At 43.9% G+C, this 25,991-nt stretch overlaps 1 protein-coding gene across 1 annotated transcript in view; it reads right to left on the bottom strand.

Annotated features, from left to right (window-relative positions):
• LOC139749339 (neuroendocrine convertase 1-like) overlaps window positions 1-21,371 on the bottom strand; it is a 28,671-nt gene extending 7,300 nt beyond the window's left edge. The window contains 10 exon segments of the mRNA XM_071663062.1: window positions 2,240-2,406; window positions 2,815-3,033; window positions 3,782-3,882; window positions 4,443-4,655; window positions 7,470-7,642; window positions 8,941-9,106; window positions 11,615-11,761; window positions 14,079-14,306; window positions 15,874-15,978; window positions 20,788-21,371. Of these exon segments, the coding sequence (XP_071519163.1) occupies window positions 2,240-2,406; window positions 2,815-3,033; window positions 3,782-3,882; window positions 4,443-4,655; window positions 7,470-7,642; window positions 8,941-9,106; window positions 11,615-11,761; window positions 14,079-14,306; window positions 15,874-15,978; window positions 20,788-21,321 (2,053 nt within the window). The 5' untranslated portion in view covers window positions 21,322-21,371.
• Between the last annotated feature and the right edge of the window lie 4,620 nt (window positions 21,372-25,991).

The raw sequence follows: 25,991 nt of genomic DNA, 5'->3' as shown, positions 1-25,991 counted from the left end.
TCCCACATTATATATATATATATATATATATATATATATATATATATTATATATATATTCATATTGTACTTTGTCGCTGTCTCCCGCGTTAGCGAGGTAGCAAAAGGAAACAGACTAAAGAATGGCCAAAACCAATATTTCAACTGATGACAGAAATACACGACCAATGGGACATAACACGTTACACTGTCTGATGTGAGTGTCAAAGCCTTTAGGTCTCCCAGTGTGTCGATAATGATAAGGTCATGATGTTAGAAGCCTTGGTATATTTTCCACGACTGTCTCTGTTAGCAGCTGACCGCGTGCTAGGGGATTAATAAGCTAGTTCATGTTCGTCTATGTTAATTTCTCACTCATAATAATAATATATCTTTTCCTATGCAGTATCAGAAATGATAGTTCACGATGTGTGCACTACGCGTCTGTCCCATGAATGTTGGGAAAGCAACGGGTAAAGTTGTGACCCTTTTCCATGTGTTTTCATTAATTTAAGAGGAACAAGAATTGTCGTGGTTTCTAGGTCTAGTCGTCTGTTTTGAGCCACCTCGCAATGTGGACACATGGCGAAGTTGTCAGAAAAGAATAGTTTAGATTTATCAGGTTAAGTTTATATGGTAGTGTTAGTGTAGAAGGAATTTGGTTCATAAGTAGTTGGAGGTGTGTGTCTCAGGTTTATTGGTCTGATGGGTTAGGAGGTAATAAGAGTTAACATGTGGCCATTAGGTACTTAGGTGAGCCTTTGAGGTATAGTGTTCTTGTTTTCTTCGCTACTTTGAGCCATACGCTGTCTTTCTTATCAACAACTACAGAGAATTGGTGAGTTAAGTGTGCACCCACATACACATGTATACACATACACGTCCACATACACACATATACTTACCTATACATTTCAACATTATATATATATATATATATATATATATATATATATATATATATATATATATATATATATATATATATATATATATATATATATATTCCCTGGGGATTGGGGAGAAAGAATACTTCCCTCGTTTTCCCTGCGTGTCGTAGAAGGCGACTAAAAGGGGAGGGAGCGGGGGGCTGGAAATCCTCCCCTCTCGTTTTTTTTTAATTTTCCAAAAGAAGGAACAGAGAATTGGGCCAGGTGAGGGTATTCCCTCAAAGGCCCAGTCCTCTGTTCTTAACGCTACCTCGCTAATGCGGGAAATGGCGAATAGTTTGAAAGAAAAAGAAAAAGTATATATATATATATATATATATATATATATATATATATATATATATATATATATATATATATATATATATAGACATATACATATATACACATGTACATAATTCATACTTGCTGCCTTTATTCATTTCCGTCGCCACCCCGCCACACATGACATGACAACCCCCTCCCCCGGCATGCGCGCGAGGTAGCGCTAGGAAAAGACAACAAAGGCCACATTCGTTCACACTCATTCTCTAGCTGTCACGTATAATGCCCCGAAACCACAGCTTCCTTTCCACATCCAGGACCCACAAAACTTTCCATGGTTTACCCTAGACGCTTCATATGCCCTGGTTCAATCCATTGACAACACGTCGACCCCGGTGTACCACATCGTTCCAATTCACTATGTTCCTTGCACGCCTTTCACCCTCCTGCATGTTCAGGCCCCAATCGCTCAAAATCTTTTTCACTCCATCTTTCCACCTCCAATTTGGTCTCCCACTTCTCGTTCCCTCCACCTCTGACACATATATCCTCCTTGTTAATCTTTTCTCATTCATTCTCTCCATGTTACCAAACCATTTCAAAACACCCTCTTCTGCTCTCTCAACCACACTCTTGTTATTATCACCACAACCTAACCCCTTTGTAAGTGTCCGCTTCAGAATACAAGGACCACAGATGCGTTGCCCCACACCTGTCTCCCCTTGCGTTGTGGCAGCCCTCTTTTGGGTGTCGTCACTACGTGCTGGCTGAGGGTCGATAACTTCTATGGGACACGTCAACATTCGCCTTTGGACGTAACGATCATTATGATTAAAGTTATCTCTATCTCTCCTCCAATTCCAGGTGAACGAAGTGCGGTGGAAAAAGTATGAATACATAGTATCACAGGCAGTCTGGCCCTCGCGACACAAGTTAGAAATGACGGTCTCAGCTACACCAGAGTATAGAGCATAATCCCTTAGGAACAAGAGCCACTATCTTTAGAAGGGTAAAAGGGAGGAAGGGAGGGAGGTTGTCGGAACTCACCGCTGGGGCTGGTAAGCGTGATGGTGAGGGCGCCACGCCTGGTGTAGTTGACAGTGGAGACCACCTGCACGTGCTCCAGCGACCTCACTTCGTTCTCGGTACCAGCGCACCCGTCGCTTTCAAACTTCACCACCACCCACCCGCCGCTGGTCAAGGAATCATTCGCCCTACGGACAATCAGTGTGAGAGTAGTAACATCAAACTTACCCTCCAATTATTTAATTTATAATCGCCAAAATATCTTGCGTATTCCCATTAACAACATTTGACTGTAATTCCTTCTATTGATTGCAATGTATTCCGCTAGCATTACCTCCTGTAGAAGAGCTACTGGTTCTCCAGGAGGATTTAGAACCCAACCTGTTGACCAGTTATTATTCGGATATGAATTCCTTTCATCCTCAGTTCATACTCGGTTTACCCGTTGCCATTAGTATTTTGATTTGGCACTTTACTGTTCAAGTATTCTATTATATAGTGTGTAACTTTAATATGTTGTTCTTGATATGAAAATAAAATCCCTCTATATCCTTGTCTAACATTTTCCATTTCATTTGACAAAATAAAGTTCTTACCCACTAATTGGCGCCACTCTGCAGACCCTCTGTTGTCCCACATTTGTCCAGTTCCTGACGTTGCCAACGAGAGATTCAGCGTTCAGCAGCCCAAATCCGAAGCGCGGGTTGATCTTGAGACCGCCGGCGTTCGTGGTCCAGCCGCTGTTGTGAGCCAGCGGTACCCACTCGCTGGACCACACCACAGCGTGTTGCATGTCCCGCCACGTTAGCTCAGGACTCAAAGAGGAATCGCAAGGTTAGGGAAGCGAGTCAAATGGTAACAGCAAACAAACGGGAAGATGGAGAGGAAAAAGAAACTGAAGATCACCAAAGGAATTATATTACAATATGACATGAAAATCAGATACATTGTTCTTACTGAAACTTGAAGAGTGGGACACATGCTTTATCATTCATCTCACGTTCAGAGAAAGAGAAACGTCCATGATCATGCAGAATAAGAAATAATGTTCCTGAATACTAACTGTTAGGAGAGGAACGAACTTATGAATACTGTAACAAGCGGGACTGATGAAGGGCAGGCAAGAAACTGGTGTAAAACTTGAAATAACCAGCCTTAGGATATTAAATATTTACGACCAGTAACACCACATTTACCAAGGTAAGGGAAGGTGTACTTAAGTTCCTCAGTGCTCAGCTTGGTGGTACACTGGATAATGTGTGTCATGTGGGCGTCATCTGATGGGTTGCGACTAGCGCAGTGATGCAAAGGAGACGATCATTTTCCACAATATGGCTGGGTATGTTAGACCCTCGAGTACGACAGATGCGCCCCTTGGGTATGATGGCGTGGTGGTTGATCTGAGACTAAAGGGTCACGTTTGTGGCTAAGGTCACCATACTCAAGGGTCGCTTCGCCGTGCTTTTGAGAGCTATGCCGTCGTGTTCAAGGGCAGACCTGTTGTGTTTAAGGGGTGGAGGCCTGTGCATTGTTTGTGGTAAACCTCTGATGATATTCACTTACTTGACCTCCACGGCAAGAGCGATGATGCCAGCCGCAAGGGGCGCGGCGGCCGATGTGCCGGAGAACTTGTCCGTGCAGCTGTCGTGGAGGTCGGTCGTGGCCTGATGAAGAGGCAGACGGTGAGGCGAGAAGCTTCATCTTGGTGGCCATCTACACTCTCCTCTCCCTCAGGAGAATATAGTCACTCATTCCTTCATAATGGAACATGCATTCTCACATGCTATCACTTTCCTCTCACTTATAAATGAAGGTTATCAGATCAGGGGCTTTTATAAGTTTCCCAACTTAGAAAGACAGACCCTCGAAGATTTTATCTTTTCCAACGAATTAGATCTTCATTTAAAAGGAAAGTATGCGGCATTTCTTTGCTTTGTCTCGCACTGGTAACATCGGCTCGTTGTTAGTTCGACCCATCGTATTCATGGTCGACAGAAGTAAGAAACTTGGTTTATACACCAGATACATTAAACTTACTGTCAGGAAATTTAGATAAACTGTGAGGTTCCAACTGTCAACAATAATTGAGGATACTTCATGGAACTATAAACTACCCCAGTTGTCCCTTCTATCTTCTATAGCACTAGCTATATTTCCGCCACATTCATACTCAATCCCCCACAAGGTTCCTCCAGCACTAAGCTACACCCACATCTACACTTACGATCTTCTGGTCGGTGTACGCGCCGGACGAGTAGGCGGCAGCCAGCGTGGAGGCGCAGCGCTCGCCGTACCAAGGGAACTTTCCGGACTCTGAGGCGCTGCTGATGCTGAGGGTGTAGATAGACGACGTGTAGCCGTCACAGTTACAGTTGTCTCCCACCGACCCACCGTTCCCCGCAGCCCACACATACAACGTGCCGCGCCCTCCTCGGCCCTGCCGGAGGGCCAGAACATAGAACCTAGAAGGAAGAGAAGCTGAGCTGGTGGAGTTTTGGTTGTAAAAGCGTGTGCTATGATGGAGGGTAAAGGGAGTCTTAGCGTTGATTAAGGGACAATATGGTGGTAGGGAAAAGGGGAATTATGTTGGTAGTAAGAGAGAACAATTTTATCATGAACGATGAAATGTGGGGATGGGGAACTGAGAACTGTGGTACTGGGCACAGGAAACTGTGGTCAATTCACAAGTATAGAAAATGTCTGCTGTTGTGGGCCATTGCTTGTCTGATAGATTTACTTTTCCACTTCCCGCATCGAAGGTAACCTCATGGGGAAAAGTGTCATGCGTTTATGAACATATGTACTTATCAGTACATATATGTAGTGACGAAAAGGGGAATTGGTGATAGGCAGGGAGAACTGAAGCCATGGTGTGTATAGCTGTACTGTCGGGGAAAATGACAGTGATGAAGAGGGATGGCTGTAGCGGCGGCGGGGAACGTGTGGAGGTAGGGAGGGGAAGATGTGGTTCTGTGGAAGAGCAATCGTAATTACTGGTACCGAAATTTATGGTTGTATTACAGGAGGGCGGAGCTGTGATGGTGGGAAACTGTCGCGATAGGTAGGACACTGCAGGTGACGTGAAGCAGAGGGTCAGGTGGTGGGAGGAGGAACTATGGTGATGGGGATGCGTGGTGACGAAGAGAAGTCCTCTGTGATGTGGTGATAGAGAAGCTGTGGTGAGCTTAACATGAAGGTGGGGCTGGATACTTCTGTGCTTCGGTTAAGCACGTGAGTGAGGTACAGCTACATAATGCAGGCAGTTTTTTTAGAGCGAATTCTGATTAATACATAATGCATTTAGTAGTGATTAGTTGACAAAATAAGTGAGGAAAAGTCACACATTGGTTGAGTTGCAGTAATATTACGTTTGAAATACATTATGTATTTAATGGCGAACATTAAGTGGTGAATATTTTCACATTGGTTGCGTTATAGTGATATAGTAGTTCACACTCACATAACTAAGAGACAACCAAGCTATTTACTTGCTTAGCTGTGCCCTTGTTCACCGATCCTTAATGGCATTTACAATAGTAAGTATAGGACTCTTGTCTCTGTCAGTGCGAGCACTGGTTGGTACACGGTGATTGTGGTGACGGTAGTCGGTCAGTGGAGTCTAGGGTGGGAGGAGGTCTCTGTGACAGGGGTGATATGGTGGTGAGGATCGTGCTTGTACTGGTATCTGTAAGTGTCATTATGCTTACCCTGGGCGATGATACACTCGAGAAGATCATTACCGAGTCGCTGGTTCATTAGTTCGTCGGTCAGAGGACGGAGTATATATATATATATATATATATATATATATATATATATATATATATATATATGTATGTATGTATGTCAGTGTCATGGCGTTTGGGCGACCACAGCTGCGACGCTCATTGAGTCAGTGGTTCACTAGTTCACGATGTAAAGCTATGTAACGTGTATCTCTTTCATGGATTCATTTGAAGTAGACGTTCCTTTGTGAAGATGGTAGGTCCAGTGAGGCGTGATCCAAGTATCTAACTGGGGAGGGTTAAAGGGTGTGGGGTAATACAGGTCGACAGTTTACCTCCAACAGCTCGAGAGCGCTACAGACACGGATATGCAAGGCCAGGCTTCGTAATCAGAAATATAGATACCGTGAAGAGAAAAGTGATTCTGTCTGTGACTTTGGAAGTAGGATCTGTGGCGATGGGGAAGGAGAAGAGTGATGATGGAGAGCTGACCTATAAGGAAAGGGAATGAAGCAACGATGTTGAGGAGGAGGAGAGGCTTCGCCTAGTGTCGCAGAGGTGAGCTGTGGTGATGGGAAGGGGAACCGATGAAACAGGAAGGAGAACAACTGTGATGAAAAGGATACTTGTACTGTTAAAAGGACTCAGCTGAAGACATCGGGAGACCTGTATGTTTATATGTGTATAGATGGAAAAGGAAGATGTTTTCGCAAAGGAAATAACGAGCTTGATGGCCAGGCCGACGCTGAAAGACAAAAAAATGAGACATCGTACGGAAGTCGTCAAACCCCGGGAGGCGGGAGAGAATAACACAAGCAGACTCAGGGTATGACAAGTAGCAGGAGTAAGACACAAGTCATACAGTAGTGGTACACGAACAATGATTCCCAGAGAGTGTGTGTGTGAGAATCAGAATGCTGACACGTTACTTAACGTGGACGGAACTTTGCTAAGGTGTTATTGTGGTACGGGTGACAGGTTGCTGTGATTTGTTCCCTAACATTGGCTAATAATAGGACGCGTCATGACCGCTTGACCAAGCTTTTCCAAATCAAAGACGTACTAACGTTTATTCCTCACAAATACCTTTATTCACGTTCATCTCCCAAGCCTTAAGGATGTCACTTGAAAACGCGAAGTGGATTTGCCAGACAGAAAACATTAAGTTCCTGTTTAAGAGCGAGTGTTTTTCTGCGGGTCCAACTCACTCAGTGCCCAGCTCTCTCAGGCGTCAGTCAGCTTCACCACACTTACCTCTCGTCACACAAGATCAGAGGAGAGGATGAGGCTGGCAGTGAGCGCTCCTCGTTGTTGTCGTGTCACTGTTGTTTGAAATCCTTCGCGATGCGTAGTTTGGTTACTGTTATGAATCTCTCTCTCTCTCTCTCTCTCTCTCTCTCTCTCTCTCTCTCTCTCTCTCTCTCTCTCTCTCTCTCTCTCTCTCTCTCTCTCTCTCTCACACACACACACACACACACACACACTTATAAGGGCAGTAAATTACAGAGGAGTAAGCGGGTGCTTACCTCGGTGATGCCTTTCTTCAGCGACATCTCTGCCAGTCGTCCGGGACCCTCCACTCTCCTGCCGTCGTCATTGGGGCCCCAGGAGCAGCTTACCACGTCCACCTTGTCGAGGGCGTGACTCAAAGACAGGCCCTCCACGACGTCGTTCACTGGACCGTCCAGCATGCGTACCCCTGGCCATCAGCAGGAACACATAGAGGATTCGTGAAAGATATTATAGGTAGGGAGCAGGTGGAGGAAAATGATGGGAGAGTGTGGAGGGAGGTGATGGGGAGAGTTGGCATGTAGGGCAGTGTGAAGGAAGATATCTAATGGAAGTCTCTCGTATCCATTCTTGGTGAACCACATGCCCAGCGCTGACACACAAAAGAAGTATCTTACACTTTATTCCTTGTGTTCGAGTCACACACGGAAGGTCACCAGTGAACCTCGCACCGCGAAATCCATCTCGGTGACCAGGAAGAAAGGCGTGGGATTTCAATATTTGGGAAAGTGAAAGGCAACTACATCTAGACACGCTATAAAGTCTGTTTCCTCACAGCGCATATGTGTTTTAGAAACCCGTCATTTTATTGATAAAGAAAACTATTATTTCAGTTTCAGTGACTCGTGTGTTCACAGTGATAACATATTATCTCTTTTTATATTTATCTTTATTTCTCGAAAGTGATGAGGCATAGAGGTTTTCTGGGGCCATAAGATTAATATACTAATAGGGAGGATTTGTAAGGACATATTGTTGCAGGTTCCCTGTAGCGTTGTCATAAGGAGAGAGTCGACACTAACTTGATCCCTCAGCCGCCAGAACGCCTCTGTGGCCCCTTCTAGTCTCCTAGTGCTACGACCCATATTCCCTTTACATCTCAGATTCCTTAAATGCGTTTTCCCATTCCTTCAGTACGTTATTCAAGCACTATGTTCATTTCGTAACAAGCTTGCTTTGCCTTATCTCCTCTAGAAGCAAAAAGAATTATGTAATTAAGCATCTCGGCTCATATCATCGAAGACGAGTGAATCAGACGAGCAATTTGACTCGTATTTCCCACATGGTTCTGTACGTGAGGATTGTCCACCTCTCCGTCCTCATAATGTAACCAGCGCCGTTGTCACACTTACCGCCCACACCTGGGACCATAAGCTTCCTGAACACTGCACTCAACACCCACCGTAGCATCATAGTCCTCCACAACACCACCAGCTGTGGCACAGGTGGATGAGAGAGCTTGGGAAGTGAGTCAGTTGTTGTTCTCTGATGATACAGCGCTGGTAGCTGATTCATGTAAGAAACTGCATAAGCTACTCCCGCCACGTAGGGTAAGACACCCTGACATCACACACGCTCTGCCCATCTTCGCGTTCTGGGCCACTCCGACATTACACCTGCTGCTCTCCTTAGCAACCGAGACCACACTCAACAACCCACATTCGCCACTCATTATCCACCGTACATACACCTCAACGCTACACTCACCTCCCACTCTGGCATCGTAGGCCACCCCAACGCCACACTTTTTGTTGTTGGGAACCATGGCGATCTCGCCGGCGCAACGGGTACCGTGGGAGTTGGATAGATGGTTATCGTAGCGTGGCGTAGGGTCGTCATCGTTGTCATTATAGTCGTAACTGATCTGCTTGTCCTGCAAGGCAAGTATGGTTATCAGGAAATATGTCTGGGGATTGTTAAACAGAGAGAGAGAGAGAGAGAGAGAGAGAGAGAGAGAGAGAGAGAGAGAGAGAGAGAGAGAGAGAGAGATTGCCAAGATGGGGGAGTAGAAAGAACAATGTTACCATGGGTTGGGATGGTGAAGAACAGTGTTGATAGGTGGTAGTGATACTGCGTAGTGATAATGAAGTATAAGGTTGGAGGGGGCGATTCTATCAGGAGGTGGGAACGTGAGGTTTGAGGTTATGGGAAGTTGGAAGGCAAAGTACGCGATTACCAGTGGACTGTTTGTCATTATATGAGGTAATGATGCATTTGATTATCATCATGTGGGACGGTAGAGAGTGAGGGTATCAGGGGATGGCATAGTGGAGAGGATAGTTATGGTTTAAAAGGATTATGGGAGAGGTGTTATCACGAAGTGTGAGTTAGGGCATGGGATTTCCATTGACTAAAATGGTTGCAGTGTGTGGTTATCACGGGATGGAATGGTGGAGAGAGCGTGGTTTTCATGAGGTGGAATGGTTGACAGAACACAGGTCTCAGAATGGTGGAACGGAGGAGAGAATGTGGGTCTCAGGAGGTGGAATGGTAGAGGGAATACAAGTCTCAGGAGGTGATTGGAAGCGCGAATAATGGTCTCAGGGTATGGGATGATAGAGAGTATGACTCTTAGGGGACTATGAAAGGAGATATGGTTCTAAAGGGGAGGTAGTCGAAAGTATGGATCTCCTCAGGTAAGACAGTCGGGAGTTCTGTTCACAGATGTTGAGATGGTGCAGAACGCCGTTCTCAGGAGGTGCAGAGTGAGCCAAAAGTCACTGTGCTTCTGTACTACAGGTGATAAAACCATATCATTCTTAGTATTATTGTTACAACAAATGATCAACGTAACTTTTGACACCTGCAGTGACCTCTTCCCCCCTCCCTTGCTCCCTCCCTACCTCGCTTTCCTCTTTCCATCCCCCCCTTCCCCTTCCTTCCTCACGCAGTGTCACCAGTGTTTTTTGGATGCAAGCGTGTTCAGGTACTGACAGGTCTTAATGTGAAAATGATTTTGTTGCTTGAGACTCGAGTATTTTTGATGCAGCAAGTGTCAGTTAGTGCAGACCAATGTACTGACGAAGTGCGACAGAAGTTTGCTGCAGAGTATCCCGACACTCCCGTACCACATCGCACCGCTGGGCGGCGGGTAATTGCCAAGCTTCGTGATACCGGATAAGTTGTGGATGGGCTGAGATCCAGCAGGTCGGCAGTAGCAACAGAGGAGAACATATTGGATATTCCGGATTACATAATGCAAAGTCCGAAAAAGTCCGTTCATAGATTGGCCCAACAGACAGACGTCTCGTACAGCAGCAGCACACGCTGAATATTGGGGGAGTAGTTGCGCCTGCATCCCTACAAGATACTAGAGCATGAATTGAAGACAGGGACAACGTCAAGCGTGTTAAATATTGCCGATGGTTTAGAGACTATTACTGCCAATGGAAAGGATATTCTAGATGTCACATTCTTTACCGATGAGACGTGGTTTCACTTATCCGGTTACGTCAACGCCCAAAACAGCCACGCTTGTTCGGCCCCTAATCCGCATGACATCAAGGAGACACCATTACATGAACAGAAGGTAGTCAGCCCCATATTCTTCAGTGGCACAATCAACTGGACCATAGTGTGAACTGGACATGAAGACGAAATTGCCTGCGGCTGCCTTCAACAAGACGATGCTCCTCTGCACTCACAGCTTGTGTCTCCATGCAGTTGCCACGCGATGTGGTCGGGGACAAAATGATTTTAAAGGACATTTGGCCACCACGATCGCCAGATCTTACACCCCTGATTATCATCTGTGGAGAGCAATGAAAGGCACAGTTTACAAAGACAACCTTCACCCTCCACCTGTACTGAAGGAAGCCATCACAAATTTCATCAGGAACATCTCTCCCATTTATCTGTCTCTTGTCTCTACAAACATGACGTGTATACGTGTGTCTACAGGCACGTGGATGCCATTTCCAACATTTGCTATACCTTGAGTAAGTGTGGGAAATGTATTCATAGTAATATGCAGAGACTATCTAAATATACTCATCGTCTACGGTAGGTGCACAGTGACTTTTGGCTCATCCTGTATGGAAGAAAGAGTGATTACTAAGGGGGTGAGATGGTTGAAAATACGGACCTTAGTGGGTAACATAGTGGAAAATGTGCTTATGAGATTCCTGTTCCTTAGGGATGAGATGGTACAGAAAGGGAGGTTTTAGGTAAGAAGTTCGAAAGCTCGGTTCATTTGGGGGGTGAGACGGTGAAGTGTCCATATCTCAGCGAGATTAAGATAGTGGAAGCAATAGTTCGTAGGGTGTGGCATACTGGAGAATACCTTTATGAAAGAGGGTAGACAGTGTTATCATCATATAATTCAATTAGCATTAGACCAAGAGTTATATTCTGCAACACCAGTGTAAAGTAGATTCCTCACGTAGTTTTGAAGGAGATCTGTGTGGCGCCACTCCAGTCCGTCGTCGAGCACGAGCAGCCTCACCCCGTGACCCGTCACTCCAGACTTCCACACCTCCACAACCTGCAGATCCAGCTTGGGCAGATCGGGCTGCGTCCGAGTGTCGAACTGAGGGTGATGGTGGATAAGGGATACAGTGGAGATAGCGGGTCTCTCTCTCTCTCTCTCTCTCTCTCTCTCTCTCTCTCTCTCTCTCTCTCTCTCTCTCTCTCTCTCTCTCTCTCTCTCTAGCCATGTATCTCATTATCCTTTCCTCTGTACCAATCATACGTCTTCTCAGACTGTTGCATTGTTTTTGCAGAACACCGGTCAATGGCTCTTTACCACGGATGAATGTGTCACAATCAAAAGAAAAGGCGAGAATATAACTTATCCAGCAACCAGTCAAGCCTTGCTGCATACCTGTTGGTTTAAACACAAGAGGTTATAAGATGTTGGTTGCTTAATTAGTTGGGGTTCGGGGTCATCATCTAAGATGTTCATAAGAGCGTCACCGTCATACTACATCTACCAGCAGAAAAGTCTTTAAAACATTGTCTTCAGGTGCTGAGGATAATTCTGATATTATACACACTCTCACTATGCAGTTGTCCCTCGTTCAGTTCTTTCCTATGCGTGAGCGTCCACAGTAGGTCAAACTGCTAGTGGCGAAATTCTGTATTACAATTCTGTATTACAAGTAATATCATTTTTGTTGGAAATCATCCACGATCTGCTGTTATTCATTTCCTGAAAACATTTATTAGTCTTCATAAAATCCGACCTACTAGCGACTAGATCATTGGTTTTCGAATTAATAACAGCGACACTTGAGTCACTAAATGTAGCACATTCGAGGCGTGGCCGCTCACGGGATAGTGGTGGTCGCTTTTACCGCCAGGCCTAGTAGTGCTCCCTCCTGCTACAAGTGGCATTTCGTCGTGTGTCTGGAAGTGAAGTGAAAATATGGTGCAGTGTCTGGACGTTACTACAAATATATTGTGTTTAGATGTTAGGGTGCAAATATCGTTGGATGTCTGGTAGTTACGTCACAGTCGTACACTAACTGAAGATTGTCACAACGATGTAGAGTATCAGGAAGTTACGCTACAATACCCTAGGGGGTCTGGGAGTTGTGTTAAGATATCGAAGAGGTTTTAGATATTGTATCAAACATGACACGAATGAGGGTGATATTGAGACTCGCCATGATCAGAGCTCAAGAAGAAGGCTAAAGCTGAATAGATTTTTGGTACGTATTCATTGCGCTGATTACGTCATCTGAACTATCCCCAGCACGGGGGCAGCGTCTTAAAATCTGAGTGTGCGATTTCAGGCGTCACCAGCGTAACGCCCATCGATATGTACCATGTAACCAGTTATGTGTATTCTCATCGAACCGCCCAACTTTCTTGGTCGTGAGACAAGGTCTCTCCTGACACTCTCCTTTCACAGCACCCCAACTGTGCCTAACAACTCTCTCTTTTCATAACAGCAATTCTAAAAACTCCTAATAATATTTACCCTTTCCTGCCCCACTATGGACTTTTGTTATCGCCTTCCTGGCTTGAACTACGTCTATAGAAATCAGATATTTCAAGGCGAAAGACTGTACCAAAGTCTTTCTTCTACTATTGTCCTTGTATTACGACAGCTTTGTTTTCCTTCTCGGTCATTCAGACGATTGATAGTAGGGAAGGAAGAGTCAGCTAAGTCCTATAGTCCAGAAGATTCATACAAGAACAGTTATATAAGGAGTATTAACTGGATATGATTATTACTATCATTTCTTATCATGAAACGTCGATTCATTCTAAGGAAGAAGTGTCAGGATTCTTTAAGGGAGGACAGACAGTACTTCACGTTGGTGTTCCTCTGATAAATTATGCACATGTGTGGTCAGGTGTGTGCATTCACCTCGAAAATTTCGTGACCTCTTTCGCATCAGGGCTCTTTTTTCCTATGACTTCCACTCTTTTGCTATTCCAAGGTCAACAACATTTACGATGAATATGATTTTCTTTCTGTTTGTAGAGACGTCATAGTCTGTGAGATTTATCCTTTGAAACTTGAATTTTCTAAAACTTTGACAAATTCAGTTTCTTGCTTAGCTATTCATCTATCTACCTACCTACTCGCCTATCTATCTAACCATCATCTTGAACTACGTTTCCACTTATACGCAGTTGATCAGAATTACACAATCTCTCACTCCGCTCACACAGCCGCCGCTGCACTATGCTAAAATGAGCTGAGGCATTCACAGTAATATTGGCGCTTGTAGTATATTTTTCCCTTGTGACACTGAAGTCATCCGATATCAACAAGCAAAGCCTTCTCCCACCCATGAACAAACCATCACTCACGAATGTACCACAAATGGCGGGAACTGCAGGTCTACCACTCACCTGGTGGCAAGAGTTGCAGGCTGGCCATTGATACTTACCAGGTACCACTGTCGCTCCCACAGCTCGTCGTTGAACATCTCCTCCATTTTCTGAGCTTCGGCCGCCATGGTCCTCCGCTTCTTCTGTTGCATTTCCTCTTCCTCCTCCTCACTCGCAGTCCTCTTGACGCGAAGCAGAGGGGCAAACGGGTCGTAGTGATCGTCCAAGGACGGATGGATACTTCTCTTGGTCCTCTCTTTGATGAACTGCTGCTCCGCCCACACCACCTGAGTCACAAGATAATCATATCAGGTGCCTCTCACACTGAACCTGACGTTTGTATCACTCAAATGCACCTACATCATCACAACGGTGCCGTGGGAGGTGACCAGGCTGTACAATGAATGGTGGTTGTCACTCTGAGGGTTGTGTTTTGATATTCTGACGTGAAGGGTTTATTTGCCTGTTTAGTTTTGTAAAGAGGAGGTCGTAATACCCTATCAACTCTTGTAATGGGCATTGTTGATAATCTGGTTAACTCACCAGTACCTTGCCATCCAGTGCATGGATCCATCTGCCACGCTTTTCAATTATTAAAGCTGGAACTCACGTCATTCTTTTATCTTTACACAATCGCATCAGACAAACATGACACACTTTCACTCATTTTTCCCTCTTAGATGGTTTTAACACACCCTTGCCTTCGAACCTGCGGCTCTCCATGAATTAGAAGTGCATCTGGTGATCCACCATTTTTCTTCCTTTTGGTTCTGCAGGTAAGAAGATGGTCGATAACCCTCTTGCACCTTTCCTGTTTAGCATAGCCACCAAGAAGCTCGATGACACTCTCTCCAGAGGCTTCAACGCCCAGAACCCTGAGATGGCACATTGGCTCTTAAAGCCTTTGTGGGATAAACAACCTTTTGGGAAATTATAATCTCTAGTCTGCACACTGTCAGCAGCACTTAACTGTCCTACTCGGTGCTCAGTCCATCATCGTTGCACACATACCGTCCTCCTGAGGCTCACAGCCATTGACCTGACCCATAAGAAAAAGTACGACCTAAAACTGATGGACATGAGAATTATCATATCGACGTTCATGTCTTCCTTAACCTGCTCACCATGTGCCTTTTTATTACGTTAATCTATTTTCTTTTTGATGTTTCTCGTCCTTTTTCTGCCATATTTACAGCAATCTACCCCATGTATATCACGAGAATGCCCTGAGCCTATCAATCTACCTCTTGTATATTACGAAAATGCTCTAAAGCGGGTGCTTCCGATATCCGTACGTCCTCTTACATTGTCTTACTCTCCTTTTTGATTCTTGTCTGCCGTCTCGAGCGAAATGGAGGCAGAAATTCTCCTATACTATCCTTATACCACCGCTGGGTGGCAGGACTCCAACTGTGTTTGTAATCTCAAACCCTGGGAGGGACAATTTTGCTTCCCCCTCCAGGCGAGAAGCCAGGGAAGCCCGTATATGAGGATAGTAGTCTGGTGTTGTTAGGTTAATGACTTCTCAGCAAGAAGGGTGAGCTGACCCAAGCATGTCTTCGAAAGGTGACTTAGATAGATGTTGGTACTTTGACTTCAGATGGGAGACACTTGCCTTTTGCCAATATACTGACTTTGTCACCTGCGAGGATAGTGATCTGGGTGTGTTGTGACCTAGATATGGGTAGGAATACTATTCTGGGGATGAAAGGAGAGTGTATCTTGTGTGTAAAGGTAGTGACCTGGGTTTATGAGGATAGTGTGATTGTCCTGTATGATTATGGTGCCACGGGCATGTAAGTGTGACACCTTGCATGATTATGGACGAAGCTTTGGACATGTAAGGAGAGTAACCTGGGCGTGCGACGTGATGCGGTGGGTAAGCGTGGGCGCCTCCCTCTTGTGGGTGGGCGGGTGGTCCTTCTTCACCATGCGGTACACGTCCTGGAACTGGCCAACCTGTGCACACAGACACGAAGCTAGGTAAGATCTCTGACTTATCACTGAGTAATAGCAAAATTCATTACAACGGGCTGATGATAAATGACCTGAAAGATAGACATATGCCTTTTGTTCATACTGTGCATTAGTTTGATAATTAGTAATATCATCTGTAAGATTTGGGAACATAGAGAGATTGTGAGATGTCTAGTTTCTTTATTTATCTAAAAGCAGAAGATTATCTAACAAAAATTAGTATATGTAAGCTGTCATATATCAACGAAGAGGAGGTATCAGTAAGACAAAAACAAAAAATCTGATACAACTATATCTACAGCCTGTACAAGAAAGATGATAAACGTAAACACAACAGGAAGGGATCAGATGAGGATGATCATCAATCTAATACATTTAGTGGGATGGATATTTCATCGCGCTGTTACTGCAGGGTTGAACTTACGTGTTTTGAAATTTAGCTGCAGGAAAAGAGCAAGATTTACAAAGAGGTATAGAAAGTAATTGAAATTGAAATTGCATTTTGGCACAGTTGAATTGAATCAGCTCATTGCTTCTCCATTCTGAGATAGTGTACACGTTTAGATGATGAAATATTTTCAGTGTGCAAAAAAGAACGAATGTTGGTGTTAGGAAGGGAAAGTGATATGTAAAATGGAATCATTGACAGATGAGTGAGTACAGTTGACGAGGAGGTTTTACCTCAACCTCTGTGTTCATTTGCGGTAGGAAGAGAGAGAGAGAGAGAGAGAGAGAGAGAGAGAGAGAGAGAGAGAGAGAGAGAGAGAGAGAGAGAGCTGGCAATAGAACAGATGAGGGAAGAGTAGTGCCACCAACAACAACTGGGATGAATCGACAGAAAAGAAGGTATAGACGTTTAGAGAGCAAAGACTCATGCCACACACTGTCAAGTTCTTCGTAGAGGTCCAGGACCACATCAAAAGATTCACCAAAATCCTTGAAAGAAAAGCGTACCAGAGGTGAAGCATATAGGCGAGATCACCAATAGAAATTGCACTGCAAAATCCATAATGGTGATCTGCGAGAGAGGAATAATGTTGCTAGTGTTTCAGAAAGTTAGAATCAAGGAAAGTATCAGAAACTCCAAACGTAGCAGAAATGACAGTAATAGGACGATTGTTGGATAGGTTAGAATGGTCAACTTTCATAGGGATGGACTGCACCAGGGAATACTTTCAAGAAGTAGCGAAAGTTGGTGTGTACTGACAGAGACATAGTTGTCTAATGATGTTATCACTAGCCCCTTTCCATCTATGATCTCTGCTCACGATTGCGGTTCAGATGTGGTGTGTGTGTGTGTGTGCTTATTCCAACATCAACACACCTGTGGCACGCCTCGAGGACCTCGAGTCCCCAAACTTTAATGCTATCTGGCTCAAGGTCTGTCTCCCAGGTACCACACTTTTCCTGTATCGCCGATTGATCTCCTAATTTTACAAATTCTATGACACTTTCTTCGATTATCTAAATTCCTGCAATGAGGCCGAGATCCATTTCGTAGGGGATTTCAACGTTGCGGTTAAACTCCCATACGTCGTGTTGTTCTTCAAGTGTCACTAGAAATGTAATTCCTTTGACAATGTGTTCTCCCCATCTCCACATCTGATCGAGGATGCATATGCTCGGTTCCTGAAGGTGCAGCCGGTTCAGCAGGACTAATGGACACGGAAGATTGTAACATCACCATTCGAGATCTTTTTTTCTTTTCAGAAGCATATCTCATTCTCCACTGTTGATCCCAGTTGACTTGCTTTTTTAATTTGTTGATCTTTGTTACCGCAGCAGGAGTGAATGAGGACGTACCTCTGTGCGGAGACAGATTTGATCTCTGACGATGAAATCATATGACACAGGGATCAGGGCCAGTCCTGAAAACCCAAATACTTTTGTTGGATGTCCTCAGGCGACCGTCCAGTCTCCATCCAAACTGAGGTTGTTCCCGTGTATTTGGTCACTCAGCTGGTCGAGGTATTCCTAAGATACCTATGGGTTATGTGCTTTTTCATTTCCTGTTTATTCCCGTATATGCTGAGAAAGCTTAAGATGAATCCAGTGACGACTAAGATGTCCACTTCTTCAGCACGTAGTTCATGCCAGACCCTAAAACGTAGAACGGAATCTGCTTTTGATCTTGATGTCCCTAGAACGAAACTGCTCTGCAGGTCAGTGTAGTTACAAAGTTAATTCGCGGTTACACACAGGAGATATACCATGACCGGACAGGAGTGGAAAAAAAAAAAAACGATTAATGTTAGTTGTCGCTTAACTATCTCTCTCTCTCTCTCTCTCTCTCTCTCTCTCTCTCTCTCTCTCTCTCTCTCTCTCTCTCTCTCTCTCTCTCTCTCTCTCTCCAATGTTATCTTATCGGCTGTAGTCTGTCAGGCCAATACAGTAATCCGAGATACCGTCCATCCCTAACAAGTGTGTGTGGCAGCTGTACTTAATTAATAAGTGCTGGAGAGGTGTGCACACACCTTCCCCGCCACACTCCCTCAATGTAAGAACGAATCGTGTTATGGTTCCTCTCTACGGTGAAGGATGAGAATCGCGTCAGTCTGCTTATCGTTTGGCAAGACCTCTGCTGCACAGTAGCGTTGTACGAGCTGCTCTAATTCTTAGAAGGCTATAGACACTTCAGTTTTCTGATTAACACCTGTAGATGATTATATACACAGCTACTGTAAGGGTGGCAGGGGAGGTTAAAGAAAACGGAAAAGATGAGCAATATGACAATTTAGAGATTGATACCAAGAACGTTATCATAATTGTTCACGAGTCGATATAACAAGTGTATTCTGCGGCAGGTGACGCAGGGAGGTAACTGGACAATGTGAACGAGCCTAGGAAGACCCAGGACCTTGTGTTACCGCCTTTTACTGCGATAACATACCTTGATTGCTTGGAACTTCCGTTTTGATATGGACTACATCAAGTTCTTACATATTGCTGTCGTTATCTGAGACTGTCTGAGATCATCTACCTTTACATCTGGTGTTGTGTATCATTGCACCTGGTTACCTATACGCTAACCTATTTACACTGCCACCTACCCCATGGTCTATTGCTACCCACAGCAGAATCCCGAGTCTGACGTTGTATAGTAGTCCGTTGCAGAACGCCACTGAGTTCCTTATTAGCTATTTTTTTTTCTCTTAGATAACAGGCAATTTCTTTATTTTCGCCCTTCCACCACCTTGGCGTCGTATTGAAAATGGACCATCTACTACGCATTGGTACATATGTTCCCTATGCTACTTTGAAGTCCTTATTGAAACTTTTACAAGCTACGTTCACGTCGTTTTCATTGAACATATCATTCCAGGTTTATTTGTGAAGAGCATTGCGAAGACCTGAACAATTTGTATGTTCAAAATTAGTTATTTTTTTCCGCAACATTATATGCAGTGTTAAAAGTAAAAAGTTAAAAGTAATTTGCCAGTAATCAATTGTATCAAAACTTTTCTTTAGTTGCAACATTATTAACGAGATCCTCATACGTAGTCAAAACTAAATCTAACGTAATCTCATCGCATGTCTCTCTACCAATTAGTTTAGGGCATTGACAAGCACATTTAGGGAGAGCCGACGCCACTAGAAAGGGATCATTCCATTCAGATACTGTTACGATAAAATCTCTTTCTATAATAGAATCTTGTTCATTGCAAATTTCTGCTGAGTGATCATAAAACCCTTTTTTCTACCTCTGGTGTCTATGCTGGGAGTCTACAAACTAGTTGTAATGTTATTTACCGAAGAATTTATATTTAATTTCTACAAACCTGAAATCGGCATCCTCATCCGCGTTGCATTTTTCACTCCGGGACTTAAATGAGCTTTAGCAAAGATCAGTACACAACCTCCTACTTTATATCCATTATCCCTATTCAGCACAGTGAACAAAGGTTGACTTATCATAATAATACAGAACATCTGAATGAAGATGACGTTCCTGGTGGTGATGAACGTTTACTCAATGTTCACATGACATCCACACACGTTTGCTGGAGGATAATACCGCTTGCAAAAATTTCCGAGCTCCACTGGCGCTGAAGTTAAGTGTATTGCGATGGAAAGTAATACAGGGAGGCAGGGTTCCAGCCCCCAGCTCCCGCCCGTCTTAGTCGCCATCGACGACACACAGGGGTTACGTGGGCAGTATTCTTTCTCCCCTATCCCCAGTCATTGGTAGTAGAAGTAGCGGGCCTATGAACTACTGGTAGATGAGGCCGTCAACACCATATATCGATCTTTCTTTTCTTTTCTTTTAAACTATTCGCCATTTCACGCGCCAGCGAGGTAGCGTCAAGAACAGAGGACTGGGCCTTTTTTGGAATATCCTCACCTGGCCCCCTCTGTTCCTTCTTTTGGAAAATTAAAAAAAAACGAGAGGGGAGGATTTCCAGCCCCCCGCTCCCTCCCCTTTTAGTCGCCTTCTACGACTAAGGAGACCTCCCCCACCAGACGCCTCTCCACTACGGACCGCCGTTCGTCACCACAGTCTACTTGTTCCAGTCACAGTTCGTACAGACAGATATAAAAACAGTTCTATACGTACCGTTGTGAGCATTATAAACATCCATAAACAACTGCATAGCTATGCAAGTGAACTGCTCACTTTACTGATAGTTAAGCTATGTGGTGTCCACTATTGCATTATTGTAACTGTTCATCACTTTATGATTCTTTTCATAAAAAAAATGTGGGGTTGGATTTAGAAAGAGAGAGAGAGAGAGAGAGAGAGAGAGAGAGAGAGAGAGAGAGAGAGAGAGAGAGAGAGAGAGTCTATCTCACCTGCCCCAGGAAATGGTAACCGAGGTCCCTCGCCAGGGCTTGTGCCACCTCTCGTCCCCCGGTAAGGTGAACTACCCATTCGTTCATGTACGTCTTCGTGTGCTCGCTCCCTGAATGGCTATAGGCGTGGCGGGTGTAGGCGCGCTGGTGTGCGCCTCCATTCCACCATCGCCCCTGTTTTCTGACGCCCTCGGCATCAACACCATTACGAATGAAGACATTACGCCTTCGACTCCCAGACCTCCACACATGGTCACGGAAATCAAAATCTGGGTCGAGGTAGTCCTTGAAGTCTGCTTTCTGGCTAACATCCACACCCTGAGCGAAGATCTCTTTAAGCGTCTCCTTCACTTCCCTGTAATTCTTGATTATCTCTTCCTTAGAATTACTTTTAACCTCGTTGCCACTGTCACTTCCCCTTAGGCGATTCTCCTGTGGCTTTTTAATGTTATTGTCCGCTAGAGTGGCCGAGACAGTGACGAGAACCAGAACTAGTGAGAAACCGGAGCCGCCAAGCAGAGCGAGGCGTGTCATGGCTTCTTTTCCCGATCACTGACTAAGGCGACACTACTGCTGGCTGACCCAGGGGCGCGCCACCCTCCTCTTCCCTCACATCGCTGACACCACACACTCGCAGCTAATGCTTTTTTTATGAAATGAATGCTTGCCTTGCAGGATTATTAGAATTGCGGTTATCTTAAAAACTGAGTTTGATGTTCACTTTATACTGACAAGAGTAGTGACTGCGTAACACTGACAATATTATAGTTATCGTCAGCGTTTGGCAACTCCAGCTCTAATTGCTTCATTGGACAGGTGTGCAAGTGGTCCTTCACTTGATTTACACAGTAACGTTTCTCATTATATATATATATATATATATATATATATATATATATATATATATATATATATATATTGTGTGTGTGTGTGTCTTTGTGTGTGTGTCTGTTTGTCTGTATGTGTCTGTGAGAGAGAGAGAGAGAGAGAGAGAGAGAGAGAGAGAGAGAGAGAGAGAGAGAGAGAGAGAGAGAGAGAGAGAGAGACTTGCATATTCCCGGCAGTAACTTAGCTCTTGGTGAAGTAAGTCAGCTGCAGTACTGTACCTATCAATTCTTCTTTTAGCATTATCTCTTGATCTTTTTCTAAGGTTAGATAAGCACTTGTTTCCCCGCCGGAACTGGCGTCATCCTCAACACCTAGGCATGTGTTTGGATCCCCTTACGAACGCTTATATCGTAAACTGAAAGTATGTGGTAAATAGGTTCCGGATATCACCAGCTTTAGAACAGTAAATGGTGTTGAGGTCCTTGAAAATCCCGTACCAACTATGATGTCCTGTTCAAGGTTACCAGAATCTCACCTGGCTTTGAGACCCTTTGCCAGAAAAGCGGCCCAAAAGCTATGAAAAGGTTTAGTTGAAGGTTTTCTTAGGTGTCATACACTCTTGGTGCATGTAATGCTAAGGGAATTCCTCGAAAAGAAAAAATGAGCCGATTAGGGAACGTGTCATGTGGTATTAGTTGTGGTAAAATATAGTTCAGGTAACGGACGCTGTAATGCTAGGTAGAATTTGGTTTTCTTCACACAAAGAATAATATAGTACTTGTAAAAGACTATATTGTTATGATAACAGTAAGTGGAGCTTTGGCTGAATTCGATATTGTTCAGGAAACGAACAGTATTCAGTGTTCAGACGATAAACAAAATACCGGTTATGATTTCAGAAGTCCTGCCTGCAGAATGCCTCGCTCTACTCCAACATTACACATTTCTATCACTTAACAACTCTAAGACCCATTTCAGTGAGGATCCTGCAGCTCAGAGTGTGCACTCCATACAACAGCACCGATATGACGGGACTCCTTTTGAAGTTCCTCTAAAAGACGGAATTCTTTTTCATCTACTGACGAAATTACAGGATCGCTTGATGGCCGTTTCCCGCGTCAGCGGGGTAACGCCAGGAAACGGACGAAGAAATCCACTCATATACACGCATAAATACATGCACGCCCATACACGTATATATACATATATACACACGTATATATATATATATATATATATATATATATATATATATATATATATATATATATATATATATATATATATTATTTTTTTCATATTCATTTTTTATTATACTTTGTCGCTGTCTCCGCGTTAGCGAGGTAGCGCAAGGAAATAGACGAAAGAATGGCCCAACCCACCCGCATACAAATGTATATACATACACGTCCACACATGCACATATACATACCTATACATTTCAGCGTATACATATATATACATACACAGACATATACGTATATACACATGTACATAATTCATACTTGCTGCCTTCGTTCATTCCTATTTGTAAGAATAAGGAGTGCACTCTACACTTGTGAGGTTCCATTTCCTATACTTTGCTACCATGTAACCTTTATCATTGGTGTATACTCTCTCCAAGCTAAGCCTTATTGTGTCTCTTTCCGTCAGAGGGAGAGCATATAATTTTTGCTCGTTTTTTTCTTTCTCGTTTTTACTATCAGTCATCACTGTAACCTTTGCCGTCGATATGACCCGTAAGGGTCTAGTCATACTCAAAAGCCAGTGATACGGAGGATGCTGTGATGACGCATTTGTCAAGGATGGCGTAAGTTTAGGTTTACCGAGGGTGTAATGAAGAGGTGTTTGTTGATGATGAAGTGAAAATACAAGCAGATCTTGGCTCTCTGGTCCCCCTTCTGCTAGTTACTAAAGAAGGATATAGATTACATCATGTGTAATCCAAAGATTTAGTTAACTGTAGGCGCTTACCAGCCAACCATTGACCTCTGGACTTGCAGACACTTGCACAAAAACGTCAGAGAGCGAAGGAATAACATTGTTCCGTGGTATAACTATTCACCCCTTCTATCATATCCTTCATATCTCCCATGATGTTGGTACAACCTTCCTGTTTAACAGGGACATATTTTCCTGAAAATCTATTACCCTCTCAGTAGGCAGTTTTCATCATGCCGAGGAAATGAATATTCATTGGCTATTGTGCAAGGGGGATAGTCATCGTGCGACCGGCAACTTCCTCGGCATGATCTACAGACTCATTCCCCTACACACACACACACACACACACACACACACACGTTTTCCTCGTCATACCTCCCGACTGCCGGCACAACCGTCTCGCTCACCATCAATATGTTTTCCCGAAAATATATCGTCCCAACAGCAAGCACTTCCTATTCTGCCAAGGAAGTAGATTTCTCATAGATGGCTGTGCATGGGGATTTCTCGTTGTGTGTCTGCAAGACAGACACGAGACGCGCTTTTATTGTACAGGTTGATGGTGTGGTGAGGATGAGTCTGTCGAGTGAAATGTTGATACATTTGTTGAAGACACTGCTGCATTCGCTGGCATTTCTATGCAGTTGAATGAGTTCTCTGTCAGTCGAATGTGAAGTTACTTAATCCTGTGTACCTCTTAAAGGTCAGTCTGTGTGCAGGTGAGTGCATGCGAATGAATGTAAATGTGCGTGTGAGAGATAATCTACATAATTAAGGCGTCACACAGAAACTTGAACAATCACAGAATTCTGTGCATGATTCTCCTCTTTCAAACGGTAATGCTGTTCTGTACAAAGTGTTACTTCAACCATTAATTATCATGATAAAAGCATCTGATTCTTTTACTGCACTGTATGTGTACAGTATGTAAACATAAGAGAGAGATTTTATCAATAGGTCTATTTCCCTATTAGAATTTCTATTTCCCTGTTAGAATTTCTATTTCCCTATCAGGATGTCTATTTCCCCCGTTAGAATTTCGGTTTTATATAATACTGAAAGAGGAATCTATGAGTTCGTTGTTAGTAGTGAACAAGTGAGTAAACAAGGTTTGGAAATGAGCGAGGCTATCGTTGACTCAAGTGCTTCGTGACGCAGGTGTTTTCCCCACATGGACCAGGTGTACATAGGTAGTTCATTACAGCTTTTAGACCTGTTCCTCGTACTGTATCATTCTTTGCTACGCTGACACGTTAGCCAGCTTGGTACGTTAGACTCCAAGCTTTTCTCCTGCGCAGATAATCACCTAATGTTAAAACACCGTACGGTATTATTTATGGCATGTTATTGTTGCAGTGCACATGATGTAAGTATGGAGCAAGCTATGGTCACTTCCTTTCTTACCCAGAAAATTCTTTGTCGCCAGAATGTCAGTGTTTGCCAGTGTTATCAGGGCTGAAGTTGACCTACTGATTCACTTTTTTTTTTTAACCTCAATCTCTAGTGACATCACTGGCTCGACCTACCTTTCCGCTTACGTAAATAATTGAGCCAGTCACTCTTTCATTCACGCCTGTATCCTCACAACCAAGACTTCACCTCACACGATCAGTTACTGTTCCTTCAACACCTTCCTCTGAAATACCACCTGTGACTTTCAACGCTTCATCTACTGAGTTTATCCACCTCCTCCTACGTCCAGCTCTTCCCTTCGTACCTGAACCCACACTGCCACAGATCGGCAGCCAACCTCTCGTCTCCCTAATCCTGTATTACATGAGCGCACCATGATTTTCTCTCCATTCGCCGCTTGTTTTCTACTAACTTCTCCTCACCACATATTACTGTATCACCAAATGCAACTATATTACTGTTTCTAAATCAGCATTTAATCACTAACCATTTAATGATCAACTAATTATCAGTAAGCGAATGATACATGAACCTAAGTATTTTCTGTATAAAACTTCCTATATATCTGGCACTTTGTGTAGCTGCACCTCACTCATGTACCTGTCCATGTAAAGACCTCCAGCAGACCTTAATGGAAATACGATCAACTTGGGCAGAAATATAGTCGTCCAAAGCATTGATGGTGATGAAGTTATGGCACCAGAATTCATGAACACGTGGAGAACACTGTTCAAGATTACGCCGGAAAACAAACTATAGTCAACATCATGAAAAAGAAATAGATAACTGACTGATTCGGAACAGAGGAAGAACCATCCCACACCAAGCCACAGACCCCAGCTCAACTGTCCGCTGACAACTGCCTCTCAATGGCGATAGACTTGCCGAACACTCGTACAGTCATACAGAAAACGAAGAACTCAGCCCCAGGATATAAGTGAAATAGATAAGAGGTAAATCATCATGCTACCTCCAAAAGGACTTCACTACCTTCTCAACACTTGTAGCGCTATGCTTAG

The sequence above is a fragment of the Panulirus ornatus genome, chromosome 1 (genome assembly GCF_036320965.1).
Source record: "Panulirus ornatus isolate Po-2019 chromosome 1, ASM3632096v1, whole genome shotgun sequence".
Classification (NCBI taxonomy): Eukaryota; Metazoa; Arthropoda; class Malacostraca; order Decapoda; family Palinuridae; genus Panulirus; species Panulirus ornatus.
This window is presented reverse-complemented; position numbering and strand designations above follow the sequence as displayed.